The sequence below is a fragment of the Bombina bombina genome, chromosome 6 (genome assembly GCF_027579735.1).
Source record: "Bombina bombina isolate aBomBom1 chromosome 6, aBomBom1.pri, whole genome shotgun sequence".
NCBI lineage: Eukaryota > Metazoa > Chordata > Amphibia > Anura > Bombinatoridae > Bombina > Bombina bombina.
Window position 1 is genome coordinate 886,820,149 of NC_069504.1, and position 12,903 is coordinate 886,833,051.

Below are 12,903 nucleotides of genomic sequence, written 5' to 3' on the forward strand. Positions count from 1 at the left end.
AGTAAAATTGAATTGAGTCTGTTTGCTATCATTTTTGGGTATATTTTAATGTTGTTATTCAGCAACGATATTGGTCTAAAATTTTGGGGTGATTCCTGTGATTTGCCTGGTTTAGGGAGGACCGTGATGTGGGCTTCTAACATCTCGCTTGGTATAGGGGGATCTGAGGATATGTGGTTAAATAATTCTGTTAAGTGAGGTGTCAGAATATCTTTAAAGGAGAAATAGTATTTAGTATTGTATCCATCTGGGCCTGATATTGTGTGTGAAACATCTCTATATGTGACGTGATAGTCTAAGAATCTTTAAATATCTGTCGTTATAGTGGGTAATGTTGTGTCCTGTAAGTATTTAGAAAGGGTAAGCTGAGGGTCAATTGGGGGATTGGTGTTTGTATTTGAAATATTGTATAATGATATGTAGTATTGACAAAAGGTTTCTGCTATTTTGTTAGTAGAGACAATAGGCTCTCCTTTTTCATTTTTGAGTTGGTTAACATATGTCCCGTATTTTTTCCTTGTCTAGCTAGTATCCTCCCTGTTTTGTTGTTCTCTGCATAGAATTTAGTATTAGTGTATTATATCTGCGGTGGGTCTGAGTGTGAAGATAATTGTTTAAGTTTTCTCTAGCCTTAGTCAGATTTTCTAGTAAAGATTGATCGGATGGGGTGGCCTTGTGTAGTGACTCATAGTTAGCTAGCTCCTTCAGTAAGGATTGGTATTTTGTTTGGTGCTGTGCTTTTTTAGTGTGGCAATTTAGGCTCATGAGCTGATTTAAAATGTGTCTCTTTTATAAGAACTATAGAGGCATCCTTTTTTATAAAAATCATGCAGTGCCATTGATCTTTTATTAGGTGAATGGAAACCCTTGACATTTTGGGTGAGTATTGTTATGTGGTGGTGGTGTGTGTGGTTGGGTACCTTTACGACTCATCTTAGTGGTGTTGAATAAGATTCAGGGGTGTCCGTCCTTCTTGACCAATGTGATAGAGGATGAGATCTCCATAGATTCTGAATAAGATTCAGCGGTGTCCGTCCTTCTTGACCAATGTGATAGAAGATGAGATCTCCAAAGATTCTGAAACTTAGATAGCAAACATGAGTACATTTATGACTAGCGTAGAAAACATTTAACATTGACGTAAATAATGGTAATATACATGTGTACTGGGTATATTTGTCCTCTGTGTTACAAAAGTAAATATAACTAGAACTATGCTAAAAACTAGTAATAAAACTTGAACTGTGAAGAAAAAAACTAAAACAAAACTAAAACAATATTCTTCAGCCTCAAAAACGTCAGAGGGCAAAAGAAGTAAAAAGAGGCAGTGACTCAAGGTCCTGTTAATTTGTGGAATATTAATTGGGTATAGAATAGAATATTGGGAGAGTTATTGTTATAGGGGGTTTATATATAGGACATACTTGAAAACGAGAGAAATCTGAATGTATCATTCCTGGTAAAATATTTTATAAATAAATATGTAGGCATTAGTGATATATATTAGTTTGTAAAAGTGTTATTTGTGGACTAGACTGCATTGCGTGAAAAAGATGTCAGTGTGACAAATGAACAATATCATACTGTGATACTATAATAATTGCATGACCACTGTTTGTTGGGTGGCTGGGTCAGGAGTGTCTGTAGATAGTGTCCATTTGGTTATTGGTCCTTTTCTGTGTCTGTGTCGAATTTCTTGTCAGGGCGTTCTTTGAGGTTTGGGAATAGTGGATTCTTTGTAGTTCTGGTTTGCTGTAGGCGTCTGATCCTGCAGAGGAGGTGGTGTAAGTTGTAGTTTTTTGCAAAAGTCTGTGATTTCTTTGGGGTCCTTGCAGACATGTCTGTTGCCAGCTTTTAGGACTGTAAGGTGTGTAGGGAATCCCCATATGTATTGGATACTGTTGTCTCTCAAAAGTTTTGTTAATGGATGAAACTCTTTCCTCTTTTGGAGTGTGCGATTTGAGAGGTCTGAAAAGATTTGGATGCGTCTGTCCTGAAATTTGAATAGTGTATTTTTCCTGGCACATTGTAGAATCTGTTCTTTGATTTGATACTGTAGGATTCTGAGTATGCCATCTCTAGGAGGTTGGGAGGTGTTTGGTTTTGGTCTCAAGGCTCAGTGAATTCTTTCTATGTATATATTGACTAGCCATGATGAATCTTCTGTAGAGAGTGCTTTGAATACATCTAATACATACATTTACAAGTTATCTGGTGTTATATTGTCTGATATACTTCTGATACTTAGGTTATTTCTACTATTTCAGTTCTCCAAATCATCGATTTTATCGTAGAGATCCTCTATAGAGGTTTCCTGAGAGGTGATGCATTGGTTAGCTTGCTCAATATCATTAGTAAAGACGTCACATTCAACTTTCAGGGCCTCTACTCTGAAACCCAGTTCACTGATTTAACTGAGGCCACCTCTTCTCTTATACATTGTGTGATTTTTTGCATAATTTCCTCCATATAAGACTTAGTGGGTAGTCCAGAAATATCAGCTTTCGTGATATAGTGGCCTGATGTTGGACTGTTTGGTCCAGTGGTAGCAGAGGTCCCTTTTGGGAATTGAGGTTCTTGTGAATCTTCTTGTATCATAGTGTCCAAAGGTATGAAATAGTTTTCAACTATTGATGATGTTTTGGTTGCAGGTTTTGTTATCTTATCTTTTTTAATGACCCTGAGAGTCGACATGAGGGCGATGGTGTTTTGGGCCTAATGTGCCAATGTTAAAAGCAGATTTGTACCAGGTATAAACGTGGATTGTCTAACTTCTTCTTTAATCAAGTGTGGTACTTTGAAGTTTGTAAAGGGTATTGCTTGTTGTGAGGAGTGGGGTCATAAGTGATAGGTATTATATGATATTCATTTAATATAACATCCGATCAGGACTAATGCAGTATTGTAATATTATGGAGTAAGAACCAAGCCTGAGAGGTAAGAATTGCATCCATGTTTTTGGTCTGTAAGATCAATAGGGCTGAGGCCCGCAAAACTGGTGTGGGGTTGCCAGATTGAATATTTACAGCGTAGTTATATATAGGATGGTTATCAGTGCTGGTAGTTTTTGATGCATGTTCATAAGTCGTTATATTTGATGGATTGCCTACTTATAGTGAGTTTGAGAATGACATCCCAATATTTAACAGCTGCGTCACTTGCCTGCCTGTGTTATACTGTGCTTAGAAGATCCAAGATGGTGGCCGTAATTTCAGCCAGTCGCAGCTTTAACAGGCTGGTATTAAGTTACTCCGGTTTATTGTGTCACCGGGATGATCCAGATTCAATGCGGGTGCATTCCCCCCTTGTTTTAGCCAGCTTTCCTGTTCTCCTGGGCTGATTAATCAGCGTTAACAGGACCTTCAGCTCCAGAGTCATCTCACACTGCGGCCATCACGTTCGCCGCCAAACTCCACCCCCTAGAAGTTAGCTTTTTGCAAATGTCGGGTAGCACGTATATAAAATTCAGCTATCACGAGCGCACAAACATTTTCACCCCATAGAATACAATGGAGTCGTGAATTTAAAAAAAACTAACATCTATATTTACATGTTAGCCCCATCACAATAAACCCCCTGCATATTCTTCCCCCTGATGTCTGCAGTATTTCCTATTTCCATATTGTGTCCCAGTGTTCTCACGCGTTCATCCTCCTTCTCCTGGTGCGGTACTGCTATAACACTGAAAAATTGGCCATTGCGCGCAAAATATACAGATCTCCCGTATTACAAGTTGCGGCGGTACAGCTATACCGCTAGCATTTTAGCCTTTAAGCAACTCTCCATTCCGCAAAATGACTTGAGTGCAGGATTTTCATTGCATCTGTATTATAGGTTGTGCTGTCCTGCTATTACGCCATGATCCATTCCGCTATCTGAGACAGTAACTAAAATGTTACAAAGTACACTTGCACCCATAAACTACCTATTAACCCCTAAACCGCCATCCCTCCGCATCGCAAATAGTATAATAAACCTATTAACCCCTAAACCGCCACCCACCCACATAGCCAACACTAAATAAACCTATTAACCCCTAAACCGCCAACCCCCCACATCACCAACACTAAATAAACCTATTAACCCTTAAACTGCTGGCCCCCGCATTGCTACTACTAAAAATAAACCAATTAACCCCTAAACCGCCGGTCCCCCACATCACTACTACTAAACTAAACTAAAAACAGCCCCCACAATGCAATAAACCTAATTACACTATTAACTCCTAAACTGCCACCCCCCACAATGCAATAAACCTAATTAAACTAATAACCCCTAAACCCCAATTCCCCACAGCAAAAATAACAAATCACTTAGTCACCTAACCTAACACCCCTTAAATTAACCCCAATTACCTAAAATATATTTTATAAGTTAAAATTAAAATAAAAAAATCCTAACATTACTTTCAAAAAACCCTAAGATTAATTTAAAATAAATACATCTAAAATTATAAAAAATAAAAAAGTCTAAAACTACAGAAAAAATTAAACCAAATGATCAAAAAATAAAAAAATGAAACCTAATCTAATAAGAACAATAAAAACAATAAAAAGCCCCCCCCAAATAAAAACACCCCATAATCTAACGCATTGCCCTAAAGCGATCAGCTCTTCTACCAAAATAAAGTACAAGTTACCCACTAAAAGTAACCACCTCACCCACACAACCCCCCAAAATAAAAAACCTAACACTAAAAAAACCTAAGATACCTATTGCCCCTAAAGGGGCATTTGTATGGGCATTGTCCTTAAAAGGGCAATCAGCTCTTTTGCAGCCCATTAAAATAAAAACTTTATTTTCCCCATAGAAATTGCGTTACGGTGATTGCCATTCCGTGATCGCAGCTGTTTTTGTTTTTTTTGTAACACTTTCTCTTTATTGATATCTATGGGGGGAAACGTGCACAAGCACATCAAGTCAGGCCTTGGGTTTTGTGCATTATAAAGCTTAACGCACCATACCACACAACAAAAGAAGGATTTCTCTGTAACTTGTAATGGCAGCGCTATGAAGAGTGCGATACGCTTATTTTTTTGCGTTATTTGCACACCCGGTTTAGTGCACAACTTTGTGTTTGTTAGGTAGTACAAATCCTCTGCCAACCTCTAACCCTTTCCTTGCCCTTATCTACCCCCTCTCTCCTTCCCTTTTTATCTTTCCACAATAACCATATCAATTCCCACTAGTTAAGCCCCTACTACCACCTTAGACATCCCTACTCTGCCCTGAAACCTTAACTGCTCTACCTACACTAAACCCTTTCGCTATTATATTCCAAAGACTAAGCTAACATAACATTTATTTTTTTTTTTTTTTTTTTTTTTTTTCCCAACAAGCTTTATTGGTATAAATAATAAATTTTACAATTGCCATGGAAACACTCCGGCGTGGTATAACATAGACAAAAAAGAAAAAACAATGAAAGTGAAATATACGAAGAGCAAGACCAGTAATGACCATTGTATGTAAGTCCAAGGATCCATGCATTGGTTGAGTCCCACATAAAGTTCTGGTCTTGGACATAGTAGCTTGTGGATTTTTTCTTTTTTATAAGATAACACATGTGGATGAAACTTCCACATTAACATTTAAACAGGGCAAAGCAATGCGACAGAGATCTATGTAAAAGATAGAAAGGTCTCACTGATGTTGATATACGTGAGAGGTAAGTTACAGTCATCAAGGAGTTAGTTAAGTGATAGGGTATAAGGTCTAGCAAACCAGCGCGGAGGAAGTATGGCTCCAGGGTGAGTTTCCAGATGAGTCAGATGTGTCCTAGTTTTGAGATGTGTTACGGGAGATGATGTGGCTGTATAAGGTGTCGGGGTGACTAGGAATTATTAGGTAGTTGTGGCGGGGGTCTAGAAAGTGTGAGAGTGTATGTTTCCCAATAAAAGGACATGGCGCAGTAAAAATCCATCCTTTTTGTTTTCTGATAGTGAAACCTTTCCAGGGAAAGGAGAAGAGTGACATTATGTACCCAGTCTTTTTGAGTAGGAATGTGTCGCTGTTTCCACAGTCTAGGGATCAGTTGCTTGGCCCCACTAAGCATGATGTACAATAAGACCTGTCGGTATTTGCATTTGATCTTAGGGGGTTTGTTAAATAATAGCGTCAAAGGATTGAAGGGGATAGATGTATTGAGTACCTTTTGGATTTCTCTATGGGTGTCCAACCAGAAAGGCTGAAGTGTGGGGCAATCCCACCAGATGTGGAGGAGTGTACCAACTTGTTTGCAATCTCTCCAACATAGTGGGTCTGTGTGAGGGTAAATCTTAGCGAGTCTGCTGGGGTAAAGGTACCATCTTTCTAAGAGTTTTATGTTCGTTTCAGTGATTCCCATTGAGGAGGGGGCCTTCCCCATTTGTTGAAATATAATGTCCCACGTCTCAGAGGGGATCTCATGGCCTAGCTCGACTTCCCATGCTTTTGTATATGATGGAAGGTTTTTGGAGTGTAGAGTAATTAGTATTTTATATATCTTAGAGAGAGTGCCCTGCGCTAATAATGTGGAGTGGCATAGTGTTTCGAATGGATTTAGGTTTCTTACCAGGTTATGTTTGTCTTTATGGTGGGAGAGAAAGTGTGCTAATTGTAAATATTCGAACCATCTATCAAAAAAGCTAATGTTCCTGTCCGCAAGGGCGGTTTTCTGGATGATGGTGCCTCTTTCTAGAACAAGATGGCAGGGCAAACCCGCTGATAGTGTGTACCGGTCCTGGGTCCGTTTTTGAAGTAGTGGAGGAAAATCTTTGTTGTGTAGAAGGGGGGTAAGTGGTGAGGGTATGGTCGATATGCCTTTTTGTGAACCTATAAGGTGGTCCCAAGTGGAGAGTGTATCAGTCACTAACGAGGGTGTAAGATAAGGTAGTGTCCTATGTTGCCTGTATGTCCAGCAGACTGACCCAAGACTTCGAGAAGTAGATAGATCATGCTCAAGCTTGACCCATTCTTTATCAGTACTGTTTTTGCACCAGTCGACTATTCTGGTCAGTTGTGCTGCCTGTGAGTAAAATAAAAGGTTGGGTACTCCCAGTCCCCCCTCATCCCTTTTCCTATAAAGGGTGGTTTTAGAGATTCGAGGGCGTTTATTTGCCCAAATAAAGCCGTTAACGAAAGATTGCACACTACGAATGTAATGTAAGGGGGGTTGTATGGGTAGGGCTTGGAACATATATAAAAAGCGAGGCAGGATGCTCATTTTGAATGCTTGGACTCTACCAAGCCAGGAGAGGAATTTGTTGCGCCAGGCTCTCATGTCTGTTCTGATGGAGTCAAAAAGGTGTTGGTGGTTTAGTTGGTGTAGAGCTTCTTTTGAGGTCGTTAGTTTTACCCCTAGGTAATTTATGGAAGAAGGTTGGAATCGGAATTGGTAGTGATTAGTGATCTGTTGGGCTGTCTGGTCTGAGATGCCAATACCTAGAAACTCTGATTTCTGCTTATTTATTTTGAAATTGGAGAGAGTACTGTAAATGCCCAAAGCCGGTAAAAGGGCCTCTAGAGATTGTGGGGGGGAAGTCAGTGAGAATAAAATATCGTCCGCGTAGAGTGTTAGTTTGTAGTGGGTATCTGCTATATAAATACCGTGGACTTTTTCATCATTCCTGATCCTGGAGGCAAGAACCTCCATGGCCAGAATAAACAATATGGGGGAGAGAGGGCAACCCTGTCTCGTTCCATTTGTTATTGGGAATGCATTTGACAGGGAATCGTTTAACTTGATACGGGCTTTCGGCCTATGGTATAGGGCAAATATTTTCTCAATGAGTTTGTCGCTCAGGCCAAAACGAGTGAGCGTTGACCTAAGGAACAACCAATCCAGCCTATCAAAGGCCTTCTCGGCATCGATGGCAAGGAAGATAGAAGGAATGTTTTGTGACTGCGTGTATTCGATTAAGTTTAGGATTTTGATGGTATTGTCTCGCGCCTCTCTTTTGGGGACAAAACCTACTTGATTTGTGTGAATTAGTTGGGGGAGGAACTTATTAAGTCTATTAGCTATGAGTTTAGCGTAAAGCTTAACGTCTACGTTTAGTAGTGAAATGGGGCGAAAATTAGATGGGCTATCTGCGGGTTTTCCGGTCTTAGGGATCACTGAAATGTGTGCTTCCAGCATAGGGGGGAGAAAGGGGTGTTCCTGGTCAACTAAGTTAAATAAGGTACAGAGGTGTGGAAGCAGAGTGGGTGCGAACTTTTTATAATAAGCGACCGAGAGACCGTCAGGGCCAGGGCTTTTGCCTGATGGCAAGTCTTTAAGGGTGGTTGTGAGCTCTGTCATTGAGAAAGGTTCGTCCAGTTCTGTCGCTTGTGCATCAGAGAGTTGTGGTAAAGGGGTGTTTAGAAGGTAGTTGTTTATGGCATTACTGGGGTCCGGGGGGCGGTCAGGGTTAGAGAGGTTGTAAAGATTAGAGTAGTATGCCTCAAATTGGGAAAGTATTTCAGAAGTGGTATTGACAGTTTGGTTCGTTGGAGATTTAATTTCATGGATGAAGGTTTTAAGTTTTTTCAGTTTTAAGGAGCGTGCTAGGAGTTTTCCTGCTCTATTGCTTTCAAAGTAGAATTTTTGTTTAGTCAGTAAGGCCAGTGCATTAGCTTCACTAAGTTGTAAGTCATGTACAGTTTTCCTGGCTTTCATTAAGTCTGCTAATAGTTGGGGGGAGGAAGGATTTCGCTTATGGTCGTATTCAAGTTTGGCTAGTAGGTCAGTGGATATTTTGTATACCTGCCGTGCTTTCTTTCTAGCTTGTGCATGTTGTTTAATTAATTCCCCCCTGATAAAACATTTATGAGCCTCCCAGACAACGAAAGGATCTGTTTCCGGTAAGGAATTAAATCTGAAATACTCCTGTAGAAGCTTTTCTAAGTTAGGAACTAGAGTTGGGGAATCTAATAGTTTCTCGTCTAGTTTCCACTGAAAATTGCCACCAGGTGCTGATGGCCATTTGAGTGTTGTTAATACAGCCGAGTGGTCTGACCAAACGGTATGTGAAAGCCTGGAGGATAGTACATTGGAAAGGCCTCTTTGATTAGTAAAGAGGTAATCAATTCTACTATATGAACTATGAGGGGCAGAGAAAAAGGTATAGTCCCTCTTCTCAGGGTGGACGAATCTCCAAATGTCAAATAGAGTTTGGTCTAGCATAAGTTTCCATAGTTGCTTGATTGTGTGTTTAGGAGTTGTGGGTCGAGGGTTCGAGGAATCTAAATGTGGTTGAATGGGGAGATTGAAGTCTCCCCCTAGATATAGTGCACCTATTGTGTGGTCTAGAATCTTGGCGAAACTTTTCCTGAAAAAGGGGAGCTGTCTGGTGTTGGGAGCATAAAGATTGACCAGTGTCACCGGGGAGCCAAACAGGGTGCCAGTTACACATAAAAACCTGCCTTCAGAGTCAGTGTAGGTGTGGATGTGAGTAAAAGGGATCTGTCTGCTGATTAGGATGCTTACGCCGTGCCTTTTGTGGTCAAAAGAGCTGTGAAAGCTTTGAGTATAGAAACCTCCAAAATAATTAGGTTCCTTATTTTTTAAAAAGTGAGTCTCTTGGAGGAAAAGAATATCACCCCCTTTCCTACGTAGGTCTCTCATGGCTAGTGAGCGTTTTTGTGCAGAATTCAAGCCTTTGGTATTCTGACTCAGTAAAGTGAGAGTTTTAGTGTGACCTTCCATGGTGCTGGTGTGACTGGTGTCCGTGATTAGATGACTGCAATAAATGATAGGCATGCATGTGTGGTTGTAGAGTATAGAAAGAAGGTTGTGTTAAGTATGCCCTAGGGTCTGTATCTCTGTCGCATAGCAAAAAAAACATGAATAAGAACATAAAACAAAACATACATTTTCTCATAAAAAATCTAGATACTAATGCAAGCATTAAACTTTTAGTGTTAAGAGGGAGGGATTATAACCCATTCCATAGCAAGTGATATACATTTAGGGATGACTAATGCTCAATTACATTGGTAAAATATTTCTAACAGTACAATACAATAATTCCTAAATTCCTAAATTTACTTATTTCTAGATCAGAAGTCGTTTAACAGTAAAAGGTTTATGGCCAATGTGGCTATACATTACCCAGCGACCAAGCTGTAGCACCGGGCAAAGTCTCTAGTAGAATGGTCAGCTCGTAGGGATAGCTAAGATACAAAATAATTGATTAAGTTGTGACTTTAGAGAGCAAGCCGGGGGGCTTGGCCTGCGGCTTAGACTGAGGTTTGGGGGGAATACGCTGCCAGTCTCTCATGACAGGTCCTGTAGGTTTCTTTCTAGGGGGTTCGTGAGAGTTCTCTGGAGAGAGTTCTTCTGGAGGGTCCAATTCCAAGGCCTGGCAAAAGGCGTTGACATCTTCTAGGGTTCTGCAAATTAACTTTCTATTTCCATGAAGAACATAGAGATGAAAGGGGAATCCCCACCTGTAGAGGATTTTCTTCTGTCTGAGAAGGGATGTTACAGGAGCCAGATCTCTCCTCCTTTGCAATGTTCGTTGGGAGAGGTCTTGAAAAAATTGGAGAACAACCCCCCTGAATTTAACAGGCTGGTGCCTACGAGAGAGGTTTAGGAGTTCCTCCTTTTCGTTGAACTCTCTGAACTTCATAATGATGTCCCTTGGGGGGGCAGTGTCAGGGGGTTTCGGTCTAAGGGCTCTGTGGGCTCGAACCCAAGGGATATCTGTGGAGGGAGTGGTGTTTCTGAGATGTGCGAATAAAGCTGGGAGATAGATTGGAAAGTCTTTAGGTAATACCGACTCAGGAACACCTCTGATTCTGAGATTTTTCCGGCGGCTCCTATTCTCCAGATCCTCGATTTTGTCGAAGAGATCTGCTATAAGAGCTGTGTGATGGTTTGTTGAATCCTGAGTTGTATTGATTTCCACTTGAAGGTGGTCCGTGAATTCTTCCAAGGCCTCCACTCTATTGCCCACTGAGTGAAGGTCTTGCTTTATTTCTGCTATCTCTTCCCTGATACACGAGCGAATGATATCCGCTATATCCTGTTTGGATGCTAGGGTAGAGAGGATGGTGTTGGGGACAGGTGTGCTCTCCTCAGTGTCATCTTCTTGTACTTGCGAAGACTGTAATTTCTTTTTTGGCGACTTGGCAGGTTCAGTACTGTCACCCACTTTTGAGGCAGGGGGCGAGAAAAACTGAGCGACCATGCTGTCTCTGTGGTTGTGCATCTTAGGGGGTTTATTCAGTTTCGAAGTGCGTTTTGCATTCATTGTGCAGGGGGAAGTTGTAAAAGAATGTTACAGATACCCTTTCCTATGCAGTTATGGTTAGAAGAGAAAAAAAAGGGAAAGGCCTGAACCAGATCTGTTGTTAGTATGATGATGTCCAATAAAGTGGGATGAAATAAGGGCCAGGTGCAGAGCCCAAGTACCTCTGGGGTCTGAGTAGTGTTAGTTGGTACACTGCCGCGTGGTGATTCTGCCACGTGGTTAACTGTGCAGGCTAAAATCTTTAGGCCCCGTACAGCAGGCCTCTGGATAAGCGGCTGGTCTCCACTATGAGTGTGCCTGTCTGCACTCGCTCCCCCTGTCACTAGTTAGGGCCCGGGTGGTGTAGGGCACCGTTCTATCCCCTCTCCTTACCCGTAAAAGAAGTGACCTCCGGCTTCTTATAATGCAGCTGCGGTCTCTATGCTGCGTGTGCGGTTCGCTCCCAGTAATGGCGGTGGGGTCCAGGAGTAGGTAGGAGACACTGTAGTTACAGCTAAGGGCAGTCCGGGTCTGCGATCAGAGAGAGGAAGGATTCCTCAAGATGGTCAGGAAACGTAGTGAAGTCCCGGATTCAAGGTTGGCTCCGAGCCGGGTAAAAGGTTTTAAGACGAGAGTAAGCCCGCTGGGTCTGCTTAAAAATGGTGTCTCCTGACTCCCGATCTATAGAGCATTTATGAGGGCATGTTATTTAGTGGAATCTAGGGCTTTGCGAGTAGTTTTGAGCTGATATATGGAACTGGGTCCCGGAGCTCAGAGATTACACAGCTTCCATTGCTGCTGCTGGCTCCGCCCCCCAACATTTATTTTTTTTAAATAAAGAGAAAGGATAGAACGGAGAATTAAAAATGTGAGGAAAATAGAGAGGTTGAGGTTTTATTTTTAGGAAAATAAAATTAAAATTAAAAAAATTAATAAAAAACAAACAAAAAAGGGATCATGGATAAATAAAATAAATTTAAATAAAAAGGGATTTAGGAGTGGGGCAAATATAACACAAAAATAAAATAAAAATTGTGTATGAACGTGAGCACAAGTGAGGTAAAAGGTTTAGTGATGGGAGATGTAGGGATGTATCTCTTGTATGTAACGTGCGCGTGTCACCTCAAAACCTCTCTCTCACTGCAGCCCACAAAAAAATCCATAAACCGTGTCTACCTCTGAGGAGGTAATCACAGGTGAAGTCTGCATGCACAACCAGGGTTTTCACACCATCCACTGATTGTCCACCAAGCTGAGACAAAACTACATAGTGTTCAGAATTATATAGAATGGGTTTTCTTTTTTTTTTGCACACATGGAAATTGGAAAGGGAAAGTATGTAAACCAGATGCAAAATGGAAGTCAATATCAGTTTATAACAGCCAAAAATGTTAAAGCTTTAATATCTCATACTTAACACCAGCAGTGTGAACTTGGCCTACGTGTTTAAGTAGCATGTGTATAAGAATATGTTCTATTAATATTGTAAACGTAGGGTTCCAAACAGTTCTTCAGGAAACACTTTCCCTTGCAGAGTTTGATAACCCCTTGCCAAAAGTCCCCGCTGAGGACCCCCCCAGCTACCACACAGTTTCTCCTTCTGTGATCCAGCCAACTGCAGCTGAGCTTGAAGAAGTGGGCAACCTACTGAAAGGGGTACCTCCAGGGCTGGAATTTTTTGCTCAGGTATGTATTTTACCTGCCTGTT

At 41.1% G+C, this 12,903-nt stretch overlaps 1 protein-coding gene across 3 annotated transcripts in view; it reads left to right on the forward strand.

Annotated features, from left to right (window-relative positions):
* LOC128663863 (phospholipid scramblase 1) overlaps positions 1-12,903 on the forward strand; it is a 185,086-nt gene that overhangs the window by 62,890 nt on the left and 109,293 nt on the right. For all 3 annotated transcript variants that reach the window (XM_053718410.1, XM_053718412.1, XM_053718411.1), the window contains exon 3: positions 12,730-12,881. In XM_053718410.1, coding sequence (XP_053574385.1) covers positions 12,730-12,881 — 152 coding nt within the window. The remainder of the gene's footprint in view (positions 1-12,729; positions 12,882-12,903) is intronic.